Here is a 19,104-nt window from a genome sequence, read left to right on the forward strand (position 1 = left end):
TATCATCATGTTCTTTTATAGATAATTTTTAATTATATAATTTAACTTATAGTTTGCACACAAAAAATTTCGACAATAATCATCGGGATATCACGTGCAACGCACGTGCTTTTTACTAGTAATAAGAAAAGAGTAGGTCTTTCACGAATCTTTATCTGTAAGACGAGTCAATCCTACCGATATTGACAATAAAAAGTAATACTAATGGCATAAAAAGTAATAATTTTTCATGGATGACTCAAATAAGAGATCCGTCTCACAAAATACGATCCGTGAGACCGCCTCATACAAGTTTTTGCCATAAGAAAATTTCACTTTTTTATATGACCGTTAATAGCATCATAATTTAGTAATGATTTATTGAGTAGTTAGAATAGTCAATATAACCTAATTTAATTGCGTCCCAATATATATGGATATATGATATATACAAAAACCACACCAAGAAGAAGGTACTACTAATTAAGGGCACGGCACCCGTAGAATCATTCTATTAAAGACAGAGATTACCCAAAAACAAAATGCATAATCAACGCTTTTTGCGTGCAAATTCCCTCAACTATTGTCACCCCGTATATATGTCTGCGTCCAAAAACCAAAAAAGATCAAAATCACACACTAGAAACCAAGGTTTATTTGATCTAGATAACTAGCTAGTATATGAAAATATAAGGATATTGAATTCCTATATAGTTCATTCCCATTGAGGGAGAGAACTATTTTCTGGTGGGAATTCCGGCCAGCTCGAATCTTGCTTATCATCAAGCAGAGACGGAGCCACCGGTGTGTCCCACAATTCATAGCAATTCGCTTCATCTCCATGATGACAACCCTGCACCCAGAAATCTTCACTCATCTCACTAGTTGGAAACGTAGGAAGAACGGTCTCTCCACTGTTGTGGTCCGCTGCAGGAGGCGGGAGGTTGAGCTTTGCGCTCGAGCCATAGAGGCGCCGAGAAGCGTCGTCGTAAGCATACGCGGCTTCGAGGGACGTGTTGAAAGTCCCGAGCCATACTCTTGCCCCGCGGTTGGGCTCACGGATCTCAGCGACCCACTTGCCCCAGGTTCGCTGGCGGACTCCCCTGTAGGTGCAGAGCGCGTTATCCGGTCCACCTTTGCCACGCATGCAACCCTTTCTGGACCGCCCCACAGTCGTCTTCTTCACCGGCTCCATGATATATCAGCTCCTTAATTTTCCCCGCATCAAATGTAGGGTATTCTTTTTTGTTAGGAGGGTTTTGGCAAATAAGTGTCAGCAAGGTGAAAAGCAGTGAAACGTGTCGTCTTTTAACAAAGTTAAAGCCGTGGGTGTCATCACCGCCACACCATTTAATTTATCTCACTCATAATTATACATGTTTTTGACTTCTCCAAACACATTTGAAAAATTATAATTTTAATGAAAATAATTTGCAATATTCAATATTTGTCACTACTTACTCATAAACCTATCTCATTGTCATATATGATAGGTAATATCATTTCAAAATAAAAGCTTGTGTTCGGTATCCATTATGTAGGGTAAGCTCCCCCTTTTGTGTTCTCAAGTTTTTGCATTGTTTCTCTTGTTTTGGGTGACAATACATGTAGTTTTCTTCGTACATTTTCCAATAATTCTAACGTTCTGTCCGTGATACAAACGACGATCTATCAACGCACTCAAACCCAACCATCCAATTGATTCAGGTGACTCTTTCATTTGACAACATCGATGTACATCGAAATCAAAATCATCAACTGACAGCCTTCTTTCTATATCCAATAATTTTGTCTACATTATGTACCTTAAACTTTAAAAAATGAGTAATAATACGGGTACATCGATCATACGAGAAACGCCCTAGGATCGACGAAGAGTCTGTACAGATTGCGAAGAGGCGCTTGGCTTATCATTTATGCGAAACAACTGTATGGACACGTGTCGCGCCAGGAGGGCGTGAGCCACGTGTTCAGCTTGAAACTGAGCATAGCTGGCATACTTGCATGTCATAGCCCAAAAACAGTTAATCGATTTCATATTTATCGAATACGTACATATCTATGTAAGTTATATTACATACTATTTGATAAAAATAATTGTACGTGCATATTTTGTACCTCCTTGAGTTGTGTATTTCGGTGTTAGGATTTTACTTTACAATTTTATTTGAATTTTTTCCCCCTTTGATTATCGTGAATTCAGATGGGACAATTCGAGATCAAATTCACAGAAAATCACTATCATAATGTTATAAATTGTTAGTATTACGAACATTAAGGTAATAATGAGAAGACGAATAGAGATGAGTGTGATTAAATAAAATTAAATTATTAATAAATATTAAGGTCATATAACACATTTTTTTCCCATTTAGAATGTAGATATATTTAGATTACTTATGTATCAACAAAAATACGTGATTGATAGAAAATATTTGTATGTAAGTGATTTCATTGCAAACATTTAAGTTATTTAATCAATTTTCAATATATGATGCTAAATACATATTACTAAATAATATATTATCTATTAATCTATTAAATATATGACTTTCATTTGTGAGCTTACTATTATATTATTTTTTTGTTTTACAATTTGTCATGTTAATGGTGTTATTTAAGTCATTTTTTATCTTAGTTTAATAAGATCATTAATAGTGTATTTAACTCAATCAAACTAATTATTATTTTAATTTACTTTTAAATTTAATTTTAATTACTTAAATTTATACATTGCCGTCAAATAATAATAGGAAGACAAAGGGAGATGAGTCGGATTGAATAAAAATAAATTATTAATAAATATTTAGTCAATTTTTTATAAATGATGCTAAATAAATATTACTAAATAATATGCTCCATTTGACCATTTTGTATTCTTGCAATGAGAGGAGTTTTTTTACCCTAGCGTTAACATGTTTGATTGTTATATGTCATTTGTATTGATCATGTAATTGTGTTTGGATTGTTTATGTGATTTGTTTGTTTGCACAAAAAAAATAGAGAACAAAATCAAATATCCAACAAAAATGGTTATTTTTCAATTTTTTATTGTTGAGATATTTTGTTAATTTTTAAACACATAATGCATGTTTTTTGTTTGCTTAGATTACTTGGTTTGAAGTGACTTAGAAAATATTAAAAAAATTAAAATATTTCTTCGTTTTTACCTTATGTATCAGAATATCAAGAGATAATATTTTTTATTTATTGGGGCAATTGCAATTAGAGGAGTTTTTTTACCCTAGCGTTAACATGTTTGATTGTTATATGTCATTTGTATTGATCATGTAATTGTGTTTGGATTGTTTATGTGATTTGTTTGTTTGCACAAAGAAAAGAGAAAACAAAATCAAATATCCAACAAAAATGGTTATTTTTCAATTTGTTATTGTTGAGATATTTTGTTAATTTTTAAACACATAATGCATGTTTTCTGTTTGCTTAGATTACTTGGTTTGAAGTGACTTAGAAAATATTAAAAAAATTGAAATATTTTTTCGCTTTTACCTTATGTCTCAGAATATCAAGAGATAATATTTTTTATTTATTGGGGCAAATGTATTTCCAAACTTCTGTCTATAAATCAATATTTAAAATTTTTACGACATTGTTATATTCTCTAATCAATTTGTTTTACTTAGATTGATAGAAGGCATTTTAGTTTGAGTTTTTATGTATTTGCTTATATTATTTTTTTAATATTAATTATTATGAAAATAATAGGTGAACTACAAAATTTGGTAGGTCTAAGAGTCCTCTGGTGAACGACAAATATGGATAAATTATTAAAATATATAATATCCAGTAGATTTTTGGCATGCAATTTTGTTCTAATTCAATGATTATGCATGATTCTAAATTTTTATTATATCACAAGTTAACACATGCATAATATTTTTCTTTGGTTTAAGAAAAATTGTGTGACTTCCTCAATATTATCTCGATATATTTCGAGGTGCAACAAGATTGTTTTTGTCTCTTTTTTTAGTCAAAGTGTCTAACCAGCTAATTCATAACATATATGATGGTAGCATAGAAAACCCCTCGTCAAATAAATTCACTTAGCCAAATATTGAAATTCAAATAAAATTCTACAATATTTCATCAAATTAATTTTGACTATCATAAAATGCTCATGAAATCTAAATGGTTATATTATTAGATGAGAATCATGAGATATTGAATGAGACAAATACTTTGACATATATTTGAATGATATCTCATATGCATATCTTAATTACATTATTCGTATCTCTTCTCAAGATTTTTAAAATACAATAATTAATTTTGTATATCGTTCCACAAGATATAAAATATTATAAAACAAAATATAAACTCGATAGAAGAAAATTTGTTTAGTTTCAATGAATAATATAATATTATGTTCTAAACGCAACAAATGAGATTGAAACTATATCATCCTCATGACATGATGCACGCAATCATTATTTCAAAGCTTCCAAAAAATGACGATCAAGATGACTTTCTTCAATTGCGTCAAATTAAATGAGGACACAATTCTAAGATATAGTCATTTGAAGAGATTTCAAGTATTTTTCTGACAGTGATTGAGAAATAGTTGTTAAAAATTTATTAACCTTATAGCTATATGTTGATAATATTGATACTAAATATATAAAAATGATATCACAAATATCACAATATTTGAAGAAGGTGCAACATCATTCATTGGTTATGTTGTTGAAGAATATATAAGTTATACATATTTTTAGTCACAAGTGAAAACTTATCACGAGTAAAGCATTTTTTCTTAAGAGTTATAGTTGATGATTGTCAAAAGCGGAAAAATCATTTAACAATAAAAAAATAGTCGGGAAAATAAGATTATCAGATAAAAACAATGTAGAAAACAGAAAAAATGGCGTGATAAAGAAGCAAACTACGAGCATGTCAGATCCCCGATAAAGATTGTAAATAACATAATAGATGTTAAAGACGATCAGATACTTGCTGAACATACCAAAATAGTTATATGCATATTATAACAAATTACGACAAAGAGTTGTTGAGTTGTCAAAATCAACCAAGAAGCATATTGGAAAGTGTGTCAAATGGATAAGATAATTTATCTGATTCATATACCGTCTATGGTTATGATTTTTTATTTTTTATGGCTTAGTTTGTTTCAGTTGATAAATGTTATTAACCAAGTTTTAATTCATTTAAATATTATCAAAATTTCGTACATATATTTTCAACAGTTTAGATTTTTGCACGTACATTTTTTCTGGAAGGACATAAATAAATCAAAGTCAAATATATTTGGACAAACGTGGCATTGCTTGAAAGGACATTGGAAGGCCTTTTTTGTAACCTCCCCTACGTTGTCGTTCATTGCTATTTGTAAATAGCTGTAAATTTATTTTGTACTTATTTATAATGTGCTGAAAATAATAATTAAAAATATTTTATTTTATTTAAACCCGTGGGAAAGAACAGTGAGAACGTTAAAGCGCCGACACGGAAAAAGATACCTCTTCTTGTTCGTTAGTGGTTTGGTGGAGGTTATTGCTAATGCGATGCCTTTTTCGTGTATAACCGCCATCAAATAATTCCGTGTTCCCCTCTCTCTCTCTAGAAAACAATGGCTGCCAACCTCTCTTTTCCTCAGTTCTCCCCCCAAATCGTCAACACTCAATCGCACAGAAGCAGACTAAAGCAAGAACTTAAGCTTAGGCGAAACATCGGTGAGTACAGTTCGTATTGCACCATATATAATCTGGGAGTTTATGGTTTTTGTTTGGGTAATTTTTTTTTGTTAATCGCATGTTCAGGGAGTGGTTGGTTGATTAGTTGCTCGTATTCGAGTAATGGGAGAGGTCCCAGCGGGACTGATGGCGATGTTCTCCAAAACGACACCGTAAAAGAAGTGGAGATGCTTTTAGAGGAGAAGCGCCGTGTCGAGCTGTCGACACGAATATCCTCCGGTGAATTTACAGTCAAGAAGGCTAGGTGTGAATCGGAATTTATACCTGTTCTTTGTTTAGAAGCTAAAAATTCTAGCTTGACTGTGCATTTGTGCGTGTCTTTTTATTGTCAATGATAGCTTTCAATCGCAAACGAGAAACAACTTGTTGAAATTTGGCGTGCCGGAAGAGTTGCTTGACTTCATATTCAATTTGACGGGAGGTTCTATTGACTACCCGAGAATCCCAGAGGCAAAAGGATCAATTTCTGCCATCAGAAGCGAGGCCTTCTTCGTTCCTCTATATGAGCTTTACTTAGCTTATGGTGGAATTTTTAGGCTAACATTCGGTCCGAAGGTTTGCTTTCCCTTTTCCTTTAATGCCTTCTCTTGAAAATGTATTTTCAGTGAGTAACCGTGTTGAGGCTTGTATTGCAGTCATTTTTAATAGTGTCGGATCCTGCAATTGCTAAATATATTTTGAAAGACAATCCAAAAGGTTATTCGAAGGTAAAGTAGTGTAAAAAGTGCATGGTTTTTCTTTCCTATTATGCAATCATGATCTGCATGATAAAACCCATGTTCGGTTTTGTTACCAGGGTATTTTAGCTGAAATTCTTGATTTTGTGATGGGGAAAGGGCTTATACCTGCTGATGGGGAAGTATGGCGTGTCAGGAGACGGGCTATAGTTCCAGCATTGCATCAGAAGGTAGTATTGGGATGGCTGTAAAAAATTCGTATATATTTCTCTCTTCTATTTTTTGTCACGGTATATATTCTAGTGGGAGAGATGCTCAAACTGAAATATATAATTGGTTTTCTTATCTTGTATGAATATTGCTCCTTATATGTTTCTCTGATATTACGTCTCAATGCTAAATTTAGTTTGTAGCAGCAATGTTTACGCTGTTTGGAGCAGCCACAGATAGACTCTGCAAAAAGCTCGATGCTGCTGCATCTGATGGTGAGGATGTTGAGATGGAGTCCCTTTTCTCCCGTTTGACATTAGATATCATTGGGAAAGCAGTGTTTAACTACGATTTTGATTCCTTAGAAGTTGATACTGGAATAATCGAGGTATTGGCTTTTTCTTTGTATGATTTCATCCAATTGCTTGTTAACATGCCACTGTTTAATGCATTGCATCTGGCCTAGAGCAGGCTGTATACACTGTATTGCGAGAAGCAGAAGATCGTAGCATTGCACCGATTCCACTTTGGGAGATTCCCATATGGAAAGATATTTCACCGAAGCTGAAGAAGGTCAACGCAGCTCTGAAGCTGATCAATGATACGCTTGATGATCTGATTGCCATATGTAAGGTATAATTATTTTATGTCATATCATAAGCTTGCTTATTCTTTCTACTAATTTTTATCATTTTCCTGTACTATCATCGACTAGCACCACTTGTATCATAAATAAAGTTTTTGTTGGGAAGTTTATTTTGTTTTGATTTCTTGGATTTGCAGAGGATGGTAGACGAAGAAGAGTTGCTGTTTCACGAGGAATACATGAATGAACAAGATCCTAGTATTCTTCATTTCCTGTTAGCATCTGGGGATGATGTATAATAACCAGTTATGTAATTTGAATGTATGCATTGACAAATGAATTTGATGATGACAAGGTTCTCATGCTGTCATTTGTAGGTCTCGAGCAAACAACTCCGTGATGATTTAATGACATTGCTGATAGCTGGACATGAAACATCTGCCGCAGTACTCACGTGGACCTTTTATCTTCTTTCCAAGGTGGTGTTCTGGGCATTTAAATCCTTTCCAGGACATAACTTATGATACCTCTAATCCCATTTATGTTCTTATAACCTGCAGGAACCTAGTGTCGTGGCCAAGCTTCGAAATGAGGTGGGTCAAACTACTTTTCTGGATCTTCTTGACTTGACATCCCTCACTTGCATGTGATAACTGTAGTGCTGCATTGTTTATTATACCGGTGCTCATAGGTTGATTCAGTTTTGGGCGATCGATTCCCGACCATGGAAGACATGAAGAAGCTTAAATATACTACTCGAGTCATCAATGAAGTGAGAAAATGCCTTTGCCAAATATCATCTGTTATTTTTGCGGTTTTAGCATCTTTACATTTAATATCTTTAACGTATCCCAATATTTTACAGTCCTTAAGACTCTATCCCCAGCCACCTGTTTTGATTCGTCGGTCTCTTGGAGATGATGTACTCGGAGAATACCCGATTAAAAGGTTGGTTTCTTTCCCTCTGAATCTTGATTTTTTGTAATTGCTTCCTTCTCATGTATGTGATTTTCCTGCAGTGGAGAAGATATTTTCATTTCTGTTTGGAATTTGCATCGTTGCCCGAAACATTGGGAAGATGCTGACAAGTTCAATCCTGAAAGATGGCCCTTAGATGGTCCTAATCCCAATGAAACGAATCAAAATTTCAGGTTTGAATTATTTTTTTGATACAACTAGTTGAACTATAACACCGTTTGCTTATTTTTCGTTGTTTTTGCTTAGTTCCCTTTTACCAAGAACTAACAAAGTTGAACGACAAAGTACCCATGACATAAAATAAATTAAAATTTTAAGTTACAAAAAACGGTGAGAGATTGTTAGTTGCCTGTTTGGAAATGCAACTTCAGAGTCTAGTAGGAATTTTGTTTCATTGTACCACGCTGTATAAATGAAATGAGAACGTTGAAGTGTCACTAATTTTGCTTTTGCAGCTACTTGCCTTTTGGTGGAGGACCAAGAAAATGCATCGGAGACATGTTTGCTTCATTTGAGGTAATTTATTCTAAATTGATCGAGTGACAATGTCTCCGTCTCGTAACTTGTGATAAAATGACTAGCTATAACATATCTACTGATTTCAGACTATAGTAGCTGTGGCCATGCTTGTTCGTAGATTCGACTTCCAAATGGCCCTCGGAGCACCTCCTGTGAGTCGCACATTCCGATTGTAACACAAATGTATTAAAAATACTGATGTTCTCTGTGTCATATACGCTGCTTTGCAGGTTAAAATGACTACAGGAGCAACAATTCATACAACAGAAGGCTTAACAATGACAGTTACACCAAGAAGAAGAGATCCCATTATCCCAACGCTCAATATTCCAAAATCGAACCTTGACTCCTCATCACTAAACGTACCAGATATGAAACCAGTTTAAGGTTTGCAAGATGAAACTTCCTTCGTGTTTTCCTAGTATATAGGAGCAGTAATTTTGTTCTATATATGATTCATAATAAGATATATATCCAAGAAAAGAATCATCTGTATCAAACTCGATGCTGTTAGTTTCTTGAGAGAATTTGAGATTGGCCTCTGTCATGGAAGAAGAACAATTAAATGAAATGTCTTATTGTTACTTATTAAACGCTAATGATTTGATCAACTATTTTTCTTAACAAAGAATACTGATAAATAATTTTAAAAATTGAATTTTTAATTAATTTAATATAAAAGAAACAATATTTTTATATAATGTTTGTTGTTTCACCTTTAAAATAAAATTTGGATAAAAAAAAAAGAGGGATTATTGCTTAAATTTCGAAATATAGAGTTGTATATGATCATTTATTTTTCATAAATGATTTTATGTTCTTCCTAATTTTCATACTAGTGATAAATGATATTTTCTGAGTAAATTATAATATGTTTTGGTAATAAAAGACGCATTATTTTGGTTTGATTGGGCTTTTAATAGCCTGCGCACAGTCCCCTTCCAGACAGAATTCAACACCCTTGGATCAACTTTTGTTTCTTTTCTTAAAAAAAAATATTGAATCCACTTTTCTCCCAAGTTTAAAAAATATTTTCCCTCAGCAAAATCACTATAGCAGAGCATATATTGACAAATCATTTATTTTACTGCAACAATTTTTTCTTCTTTTTGAATATTTAGTTAAATTTTCACCAGAATATAATTATATGTCCGATGTCACAATACTCCATGAAAACTTAGTACACATTGCATTTGTATATATGTTATTTTTTTTCTATATAATAAATACTTATGTAAGATAAATATATTTCTACATATTCTTTTTTATTTAATTTTATTAAATAGAATTGTGTTTTTAGTTTTTTAATAAATTTATTTAATTTATGTTTCTGTTCCTAATAGTTATTTTTTTAAGTTTGATCAGCAAAATTTTATGAAAATTTGAAGACTCAAGGAGCTCGCTCATAATAAATGAATAAATTGTATAGATAATATAATGATTATCATAATAAATAAAACAATACATTTATATTTATTATCGAAAAATTATATAATATAAAGTTGATGAAACGATACATTTGTATTTCTAAATCGTTATCCTTGTTTATGGATTTAAGGTTAGACAAAAACTTGTGTGAGACGGTTTTACGGGTCGTATTTTGTGAGACGGATCTCTTATTTTGGTCATCCATGAAAAAGTATTACTTTTTATTGGAATATCGGTAGGATTGACGCGTCTCACAGATAAAAATTCGTAAGATCGTCTTACCAGATACCTACTCTTAAGGTTAAACCTTTACCAAATAATTTGAGATTGAAAATAACCAAGTGTGATTAGGAAGCCAAGCAGGCGTACGTCAACAAACCAACGATTTTGATTATCGAAAATTTATATAAGAATTATTGCACGCTTTTGGAATTACTAAGCATATATTATAGAATTATATTTAATATTTACTAATATACATTTTTATAATTACATTTTTATTAATTGATTTCAAACGTAGTATGTAAACAGTTCTTTATTTATTTCTCAAAATCCGGGGAAAAATTTATAACTAGAAATGGAAAATAATATCAATATGTCAAAAAAACGTGACAAGCTATGCATGCACAGTGACAAACTAACAATTTGAACCAAAACAGTTCAAACAACATTCAATTTATGTATGTATTGCACAGTATATACCTGAATACCCTAATTAACCAAACCTGAGTGACCTAATTAGACCAAATCAACTGCCCACAAAGCCATAAATAGTCGATTTAAAATCAGGCCAGGTGACTCAAAGCCAAAATGGATGCACAAACTTAAGTGCAACATCCCACTTTCATGTTTATTTACTCCATCGGATCCAGCATGGACAGAATATTATTGATTGTGTTCTTTATATATATTGAGTCGTGACAGTTTTAGTGATTAATATTTTGTTGAATCAATTATAATATATCTCATAATTATGTTCTGACGATTAATTTTAGTATTTTTCGCCAAAATCATGTGATTTAACAACCAACATCATTATTAAAATTTTATACTTATATTGATAAATACATTTACATGTCACAACATATTTTTTGACTCCGTGATTAAAAAAATTTAAAAATAAAATTATTGATTTAATTATATGATTTTAGAGAAAATGATTTAAATTGGTAACAAAAACATAGTTACAAAACTATAATTGATTCAAAAAATAATACATGATTAAAAGTGTCATACATCAATACATATAGAACTATAATTGATATTTTTCCAATTAAGAATTATATATTTAATCTTGAGAATTCATATGGATCCCCATGTCACATATTTCAATATCTCATCAGTTGCAACTTGCAAAATACTCTTAGTTTTATTTGGATTGATTCATTTCTAATCCATGGTTTCAAATTTATTTTCATTGTTAAATAAGTTAGCTAGAGACAAACTCAAATTCATCTTTTAATTATTTAGCTTTTAATTATATTAAGTACAATGAATTTCAAATAACTTCAATATTCTAAAAAAAATGAGTTCATCGTGATTTTTATGATTATGGTGTAAATTAGTAAGGAGATCCGGATATATACTTGAATTTCTTTTGTGTAAGTTATCTAAACAGTGAAAATATATATAATTTCATGGATTTCAAATATTTTCTTCCAAACAAGAGAAATAACTTTTTGTGAACACTAACTAATTTCCAAATTTTGGATTTTATTCTATTAACTAATCAAATTTAGTTTTTGTTCGCTAATTAAAATTTTCGGATATTTTGATCCAATAATAGGTCTCTTGTGAGATGGTTTCACTGAATCTTTATCTGTGAGACGGGTCAACCCTAACGATATTCACAATAAAAAGTAATACCCTAAGCATAACAAAATAATATTTTTTCATGGATGATCTAAATAAGATATTCATCTCACAAAATACGACCCGTGAGACAGTCTCACACAATTTTTTGTCTTGTTCCAATGGCTGACGTGGTGTCGGACATTTCAACATTTCAGAAATTATTTCAGTAATTTTCGATATCACGTCATCACTCCGATGAATTAAGACTAAAATTTTAAAAAATCAAAATTTAATGCATAAAAAACAAACTTTAGATATTTATATGTGAACCAAATTCTAAAATAGAACGTACAAAAAAATTATTATCCCTTATTTTTAGGATTAATTATCTTATAATTCTGTAACTTTCATAAATCACATGCTTTTGAGTTTTGATACATGTACGTTGGCCCCATCAACCCAACCCTAAATTAGAAGACAGTAACATGAATTTTTTTTAAGAAAATAATAATGAAAAAAGATGAAGAGGAAAGGTCATGTCACGACAGTAGACAACTCGCTCTCAAATCTCTGTACTCTGAGATTGTAAGATAGTCATAGTGATTATACCTATATACTCAGTCCCCACACCCATTCCTCCCATAAAATAACAATAAAGTCACTTCAAATACTTGTTCCTTCTTTCTCCCCCCTCACACACAGAGTAGAAATCAGCAGCAACACACACACGCCCCACTGTGAGTGAGCTTAACTTTGCTTTTCTAATTTTTAGCTGCCATAGTTTTGCTTTCTCCCCGTTTCCATTGCCTCTGGTCTTGGGGGACTTTCCTTCACCTGTTTTCACACTCAAATACACACACATACACTTGATTCTCCAATATATATATCTCTCTTTCTAGCCCTCTTCATGAAATAAGGGTTCCTTTTCTTCCGCGCTGCCTTCTTTTCACCATCTTTATATGCACACTTTCGTTTCTTCTTATATTCACTTAAGTAAGCGAAAAGATTGCTGCTAAAAGAAACCCTTTTGCATGATCCTTGAAAATACCGAAAAAATCTATTCGAATGATTAAAAAAAAACCTTTACTTCTCTGGCAAAGAACTTATATTATGAGGAAAATTTGACAGGAGAGGGTGCATCAAACGAGCTGGGAAATTAAAAGGCAAAGACCCGAATCAAACTTGTTTTCACCTACTTGTCAAACTACACGAAACCCGAAAGGGGAACTGTACAAAGGAAGAATAAGATTGACTGCAGAAATCGAGGTGCTTTAAATTTTCAACGAGAGGAGGAACAGAATTACAGGGCCATTTTCTGTCTAGGTATATACCATTTTCTTTATTTATTTTATTACATATATATATTCTTTGAGTAGTTTCAGGTGATTAAATAGTTGTAATTTAACTGATTTTTTTTATCCGTTTGATTTATTTGATTGTATTATTATTTCTTGTGTTAAAATCAAATCCGGATAGTGGAAACATCTGGCTTCTCTCAAAAATCTTATTTTCACAGGTAAGTGAGGTAATTAATAGTCTCCTCTCCCCCTCTCACTCTCTCCTCTCTCCGCACATTTTCTAGCGATTTGTCACTCACTAATTAACATGCAAAAAGGAATTACTTCCAAAAATGATTATCGTAGTGTGAGCTACTCTTTTGTCATTATACCTCATTTTCTTGCATAAAATCCATACATTATACAAGACTGAAAAGGGTTTTCACGTAGCAAATTTACACTTTAATAATGCTCTCTTTCTGTTTCTGTATAAAAATAGAGTTCGAGAACATGTTTAGGGTTCTGGTTTGGAAGTGGATAGCTAGATATGGAGCTTTATTTGTTCCCAGAATCATATATATATATATATATATATATCCGGATCCAGTATGCTAAGTCTTGAAATTAATGACAGCAGTTTTTACATCTTGTTATTACTTGACACAGCCCGAAGTTGAAAATTTCACGATCGCCAAGCCTTCACGAAGAAGAAGAATATTATAGATTTGACAGATCCTACGCGGAGACTTATAAACGGCAGGTATAGAAACGTTCATTTTCCAGATTTGGTCATGAGATTCTTTTTTTCTGTAGTTTTGATTTTGATCTCCTTAAATTCAATCAACTTTATTTACGGGTAGGTTCGTTAAAGCTGTCAATGATTTGGATCTCCAATTTTATGTGTCAAAGGCATCTAGCTTCAAGATTATTATATATTTGATTTCTTTGACTAAATAAAATTCATACTCGGAATTTACTGTTGGGGGGGTGTATGTTTTAAGAAATTTATGCTTTTCCAAAAAAAAAAAAAATACTAGGTTTTGAAGAATATTTTTGATGACTTGTCTTGTCTCAAAATTCTATATTGTGTGGTCATATAGAAGTAATATATACATACAAAAAGTCGAAAGAACAAAGATCCACGTTTAAAACCAGTTCTTGCATATATAGAATTTTAGTTTCTTCTTCACCTGTGCAGATCTTTATTTCTTGAAATTCTATCTAATGGCGGTTTAGTTGATAGATACGCCAGGTTCCAGTTCATGGCTTCATCATCTAACTCCCCATGCGCCGCCTGCAAGTTCCTGCGTCGAAAATGCCAGCCGGAGTGCGTCTTCGCGCCGTACTTTCCACCGGATCAGCCGCAGAAATTCGCCAACGTACACAAAGTCTTCGGCGCCAGCAACGTCACCAAACTTCTGAACGAGCTGCAGCCGCATCAGCGTGAAGACGCCGTTAATTCCCTCGCTTACGAAGCCGACATGAGGCTGCGCGACCCCGTCTACGGCTGCGTCGGCGTCATCTCTCTCCTTCAACACCAGCTCCGCCAGCTTCAAATCGACCTCAGCTGCGCCAAATCCGAGCTCTCTAAGTACCAGAATCACCTCAACGGTGGCTTCATCCACCACCATCAGCAGATCAACCTCCTCGGCAGCGGTATGGCGGCGAGGGACTTCCACCACCAGTTCTTTCCTACCAGTCATCATCAGCAGCAACCGGTGATTAATGGGTATGATGCTAGTAGCTTCCTCGCCATGAATATGTCTGCAAGTCTTGGACAGTTGGGCGGCTTTCAGCAGGCCAGGGCAGCCGGGGCCGCGGCTGATGGACGCCGGACACCGGTGGAACCGTCTTAGGGTTTTTTTGGTATCCGCTATAATTTATTTTACTTAATTAATAATTATTTAAACCCGGCGGTGAGTTATATCGGTAATATGCTGCTCATGAAAACACTTGCGAACTAAATTAATATTTGTGCTATTATTTATTTTGATTTTGGTTAGATACATTATTTAATAATTTTTATTTCATATATTAAATAGTTTATCTTCCTTATAAGTTATTAAGATGGGTGGATAAAATTATTAAGTTGTAATTTTTTGTAAGATGTGTTGTAATTTCTTTCAACCTACAAAACCTTTCCCCGATCATTTCAATAATAATATAAGACACCGTGGATTTTAAATAACATGTATATTAGATAAATTTTCATACTAATATAATAGTATTTAAATTACGTTAGTCAGATAAATAGTCTTGGACAAATTTAATACGATAGACTTGTTCAAGAAAATCGAATTTATGATAACTGGTTAAGCGTTTTACCTTTTCCGTTTACTTAAACAAAATTGAAAGGAAGAAATTTAGTAATTCACTAAGACCATTCATTTACTACAAATAATTCACTCTTCATACAGACGATCACACATGCATTTATTTAAATGCCCATACATATATTATACCATGTAATTTCAATCCAAATTTATATGTATGAATCAACCGATTTAATCACCGAAAATCTAAACGTTGATTGTTAAAATATGGTTTATCATGTTGAGTATGTCTCTTGTGAGACGGTCTCACGAATATTTATCTGTGAGACGGGTCAATTCTCCCTATATTACAATAAAAAGTAATACTTTTAGTATACAAAGTAATAATTTTTCATTGATGACCTAAATAAAAGATCCGTCTCATAAAATATGACTCTGAGATCGTCTAAACACAAGTTTTTGTAAATCCTATTAATTAAAATATTAAGTTGCAATCAGAATAATAAAATAAAGTATTATAACATTGACTACGGAAAAGAATAATAATGTTTAAAAAAAATTAATATGATGTAGTACTGTTGATGCAGTCCAACAGTAACATGCCTAGATGGTGTAAGGGCCCATTCCTTAAAATCTTGAAGGCATGCACAGTGAGTTTTGTTTTGTATTTTTGCAATTGTACAGTTTACAATTAATAGAAGAGAGAGAATGTGACAGACAAGTAAACATTTGCCATCAACTATGTTTCAAAATTTATGGATTTTTTTTCTTGTTTATAAAAAAATCAAGATTTTCACACATGTATTGATACTATTTTCGAAAAGTTTATCATTTTTATGGTACGATTTAATTTGTAATTTGAATCTTCTATCTTTAGTATCGATTTTTATTGCCTTCTTTACTGATGTATTATATGAATTCGGAGGAGGTCTTTTGTTAAACGATCTCACGAATTTTTATCTGAGAGAGTGGTCAAGCCTATCGATATTCACATTAAAAAGTAATATTCTTAGCTTAAAAAGTAATATTTTTTCATGGATGACCCAAATAAGAGATTCGTCTCACAAAATACGACATGGGAGACCGTCCCACACAAATTTTTGCTATGAACTCGACCACCATTTAACCATTAAAATTGTGGTATTTGATAGGCGATACTTATATTATATATATATTGATATTAATCTGAATATTTTGATAACCGTTAATCATATCCATAATTTTCATGAAAATTAATATTTTTAACATAAAAAATTCTATATCTCAGAAAGTTGATTTATGAAACGATCTTGTGGCAGATTTTGTGTAAATAGTAATAATGATATCATCATGTTGGATATATATTGATAAAAAAGAGTTGATTTTTTTAAAAAAATCTTAATTTGTTTAAAGAAAGTAAAGAAAAACAAATGATAGTATCATCCAAGTTTAAAAAAATCAAGTTTGTTGAAAAATATATTTAAAATGTGAGTATTGAATATTTGAATGTTGAATATTTGAATGTTGAAAATAAGAGTTGTAAATATTGAAAATTAGTGTGTGATGATGTAGGTAATGATGTATTTTATTTTTGAATTATTTGTAAAGATTTCCTATAAATAGATCTCTCATTTGTGAAGAAAATCACAATTGAGTAGAGAGAAAAATATTATAAAGTGTGTAGTTTGGTAAATTTTGAGAGTTTGAGATTTTTACTTTTTACCATAAATTTTTACTTTTTCACAACACATTATCAGCACGAAGCTCTAAAAGTCCTACATACTTTTCCAAGCTCCAAACAGAAGAAAAAGGTAACAAAAATAATTATATTTATTTTACTGTTATTTATTTATTGTGTATTTATTTAATATACAATATAATGTTATTATTAGAAATAATAAAAATAAATTTTTCATAAACTTGTTATAAATCCTGGGAGGATGTTAAGACGACATCCCACACTCCCGGTAAGGGATACGACAAGTATAAAAGCCTATAAGGTTTTTAAACAAAATAAATTATGACACTCATTATAATATTATGATATGATATACATAATTATTTAAACATGTCTAATATTATATATATCATATTATTACCATAAAATTATACAAATACATACCTTTATTTTTTTTGTACCCCAACGGTCATAAATGGTAAAAAACGGCTAGTTTTTGCCCTATAAATATGATCTCACAAACACATTCCATCACTCCAACTTTCTCTTCTTCTCTAAAAATTATTCATCATCAAATTTTTCGAAGAAAAAAGAAGATGGCTTTCTCAAGGATATTTTTAATTATTTTGGTTATCATACTCACGAGTCTTTTATTTATCGGAGAATATCCTCATCGTGCGTTTTCTTTATTTTTACAAATACTTGTACTTGTTGTTTATCCGTTACTTTGTATTGCAATAATTATTAACTAATAAAATGCATCGTAATTTTTTAGTACCACCATGTCAAATTTAACAAAGCTCGAATTTGTTGCGCTCGACATCACGGGAAAGAATTATATGCCATGGACTCTAGATGTAGAAATGCATCTTGAGTCATTGGGTCTAAGCGAGACCATTAAAGAAAATGGCATATGCACGTCACAAGAAAAGGCAAGAGCCATGATATTTTTGCGTCGACATCTCGACGATGGATTGAAATGTGAATATCTGACTGAAAAAAATCCCATGGCTTTGTGGAAGGGATTAAAAGAAAGATTCGAACATATAAGAGAAGTTATACTTCCGACCGCCCGGGATGAATGGAATACATTGAGATTCCAAGACTTTAAAAAAGTCAGTGATTACAATTCGGCGATGTATAGAATAATCTCGCAATTAAAATTTTGTGGACATGAGGTCACAGAATCTGAGATGCTTGAAAAAACATTTTCCACGTTTCATGCATCAAATATTACTCTACAGCAACAATATAGAGTACGTGGATTCGCGAGATATTCTGAACTCATCGTCTGTCTTCTTGTGGCGGAAAAAAAACAACGAGCTATTAATGAGAAATCATCAGTCCCGACCCACTGGATCAACAGCATTTCCAGAAGTAAATGCTGTAAGTAAAAATGAATTTAAACCTGGAAACCAAAATCAAATTCAAAGACAAGGTTTTGGTCGAGGTCGAGGTCGAGGTCGTGGACGTGGAATTGGCCGTGGTTGTGGTCAAGGCCGTGGTTTTGAAAATAATCGAGATAGTTATTTTTATAACTCATCTCAAAAGAACGTCCCAAACCATCCACAGAAAAGGCATCATGAGAATACAAGTGTTAATGAGAAGCACTCAAAAAGATATGAAAGTTCTTGTTACAGATATGGTACTCCAGGACATTGGTCCAAAGTTTGTCGAGCCCATGAGCACCTTTGTAAACTTTATAAAGAATCATTAAAGGGGAAAGAAAAGGAGACCAACTTCACTGAACGCAGTGACCGTTTGAGTGATTCAACTCATTTTGATGCTGGTGATTTTATGAATGATTTCTCTGGAAATGATCAATATGTTGGTGGGATAGAAATGAACAATATTGATGCTGCAGATTTTCTCAACGATTTCTCTGAAAATGAACAATATAATGGTAGAATATAAATGTACAATAATCTATTTTTCATGTATTCATAGAATAATGTTTTATTGTATAATTATGATTTGTGTTATATTTAAATATA

The 19,104-nt window shown here is 32.2% G+C and overlaps 3 protein-coding genes across 14 annotated transcripts; 2 read left to right on the forward strand and 1 right to left on the reverse strand.

Annotated features, from left to right (window-relative positions):
• Nucleotides 1-515: 515 nt before the first annotated feature.
• LOC142533979 (putative dehydration-responsive element-binding protein 2H) lies at nt 516-1,180 on the reverse strand. The gene has a single exon (XM_075640920.1). The coding sequence runs from the start codon at nt 1,172-1,174 to the stop codon at nt 695-697; it is 480 nt and encodes a 159-aa protein (XP_075497035.1). The 5' UTR covers nt 1,175-1,180; the 3' UTR covers nt 516-694.
• A 4,360-nt stretch (nt 1,181-5,540) lies between these two features.
• On the forward strand, nt 5,541-9,292 carry LOC142532713 (protein LUTEIN DEFICIENT 5, chloroplastic-like). The gene is made up of 16 exons (XM_075639096.1): nt 5,541-5,699; nt 5,778-5,955; nt 6,050-6,266; nt 6,347-6,418; nt 6,508-6,618; nt 6,795-6,986; nt 7,070-7,231; nt 7,382-7,477; nt 7,562-7,663; nt 7,745-7,777; nt 7,876-7,956; nt 8,050-8,132; nt 8,204-8,335; nt 8,618-8,678; nt 8,768-8,833; nt 8,912-9,292. The coding sequence occupies exons 1-16, from the start codon at nt 5,588-5,590 to the stop codon at nt 9,065-9,067; spliced, it is 1,854 nt and encodes a 617-aa protein (XP_075495211.1). The 5' UTR covers nt 5,541-5,587; the 3' UTR covers nt 9,068-9,292.
• A 3,253-nt stretch (nt 9,293-12,545) lies between these two features.
• LOC142532715 (protein ASYMMETRIC LEAVES 2-like) lies at nt 12,546-15,283 on the forward strand. Of its 12 annotated transcripts, XM_075639100.1 has the most exons (4): nt 12,546-12,640; nt 13,032-13,226; nt 13,847-13,940; nt 14,379-15,281. In XM_075639100.1, the coding sequence occupies exon 4, from the start codon at nt 14,443-14,445 to the stop codon at nt 15,034-15,036; it is 594 nt and encodes a 197-aa protein (XP_075495215.1). In that variant the 5' UTR covers nt 12,546-12,640; nt 13,032-13,226; nt 13,847-13,940; nt 14,379-14,442; the 3' UTR covers nt 15,037-15,281. The 12 variants fall into 12 exon arrangements, with proteins under 12 accessions (XP_075495215.1, XP_075495214.1, XP_075495213.1 ...); XM_075639099.1 differs by having other exon boundaries at nt 12,576-13,226; nt 13,847-13,939; nt 14,411-15,283; XM_075639098.1 differs by having other exon boundaries at nt 12,576-13,226; nt 14,417-15,282.
• Nucleotides 15,284-19,104: the final 3,821 nt, after the last annotated feature.

This window comes from Primulina tabacum, chromosome 18 (genome assembly GCF_025594145.1).
Source record: "Primulina tabacum isolate GXHZ01 chromosome 18, ASM2559414v2, whole genome shotgun sequence".
NCBI classification, from domain to species: Eukaryota; Viridiplantae; Streptophyta; class Magnoliopsida; order Lamiales; family Gesneriaceae; genus Primulina; species Primulina tabacum.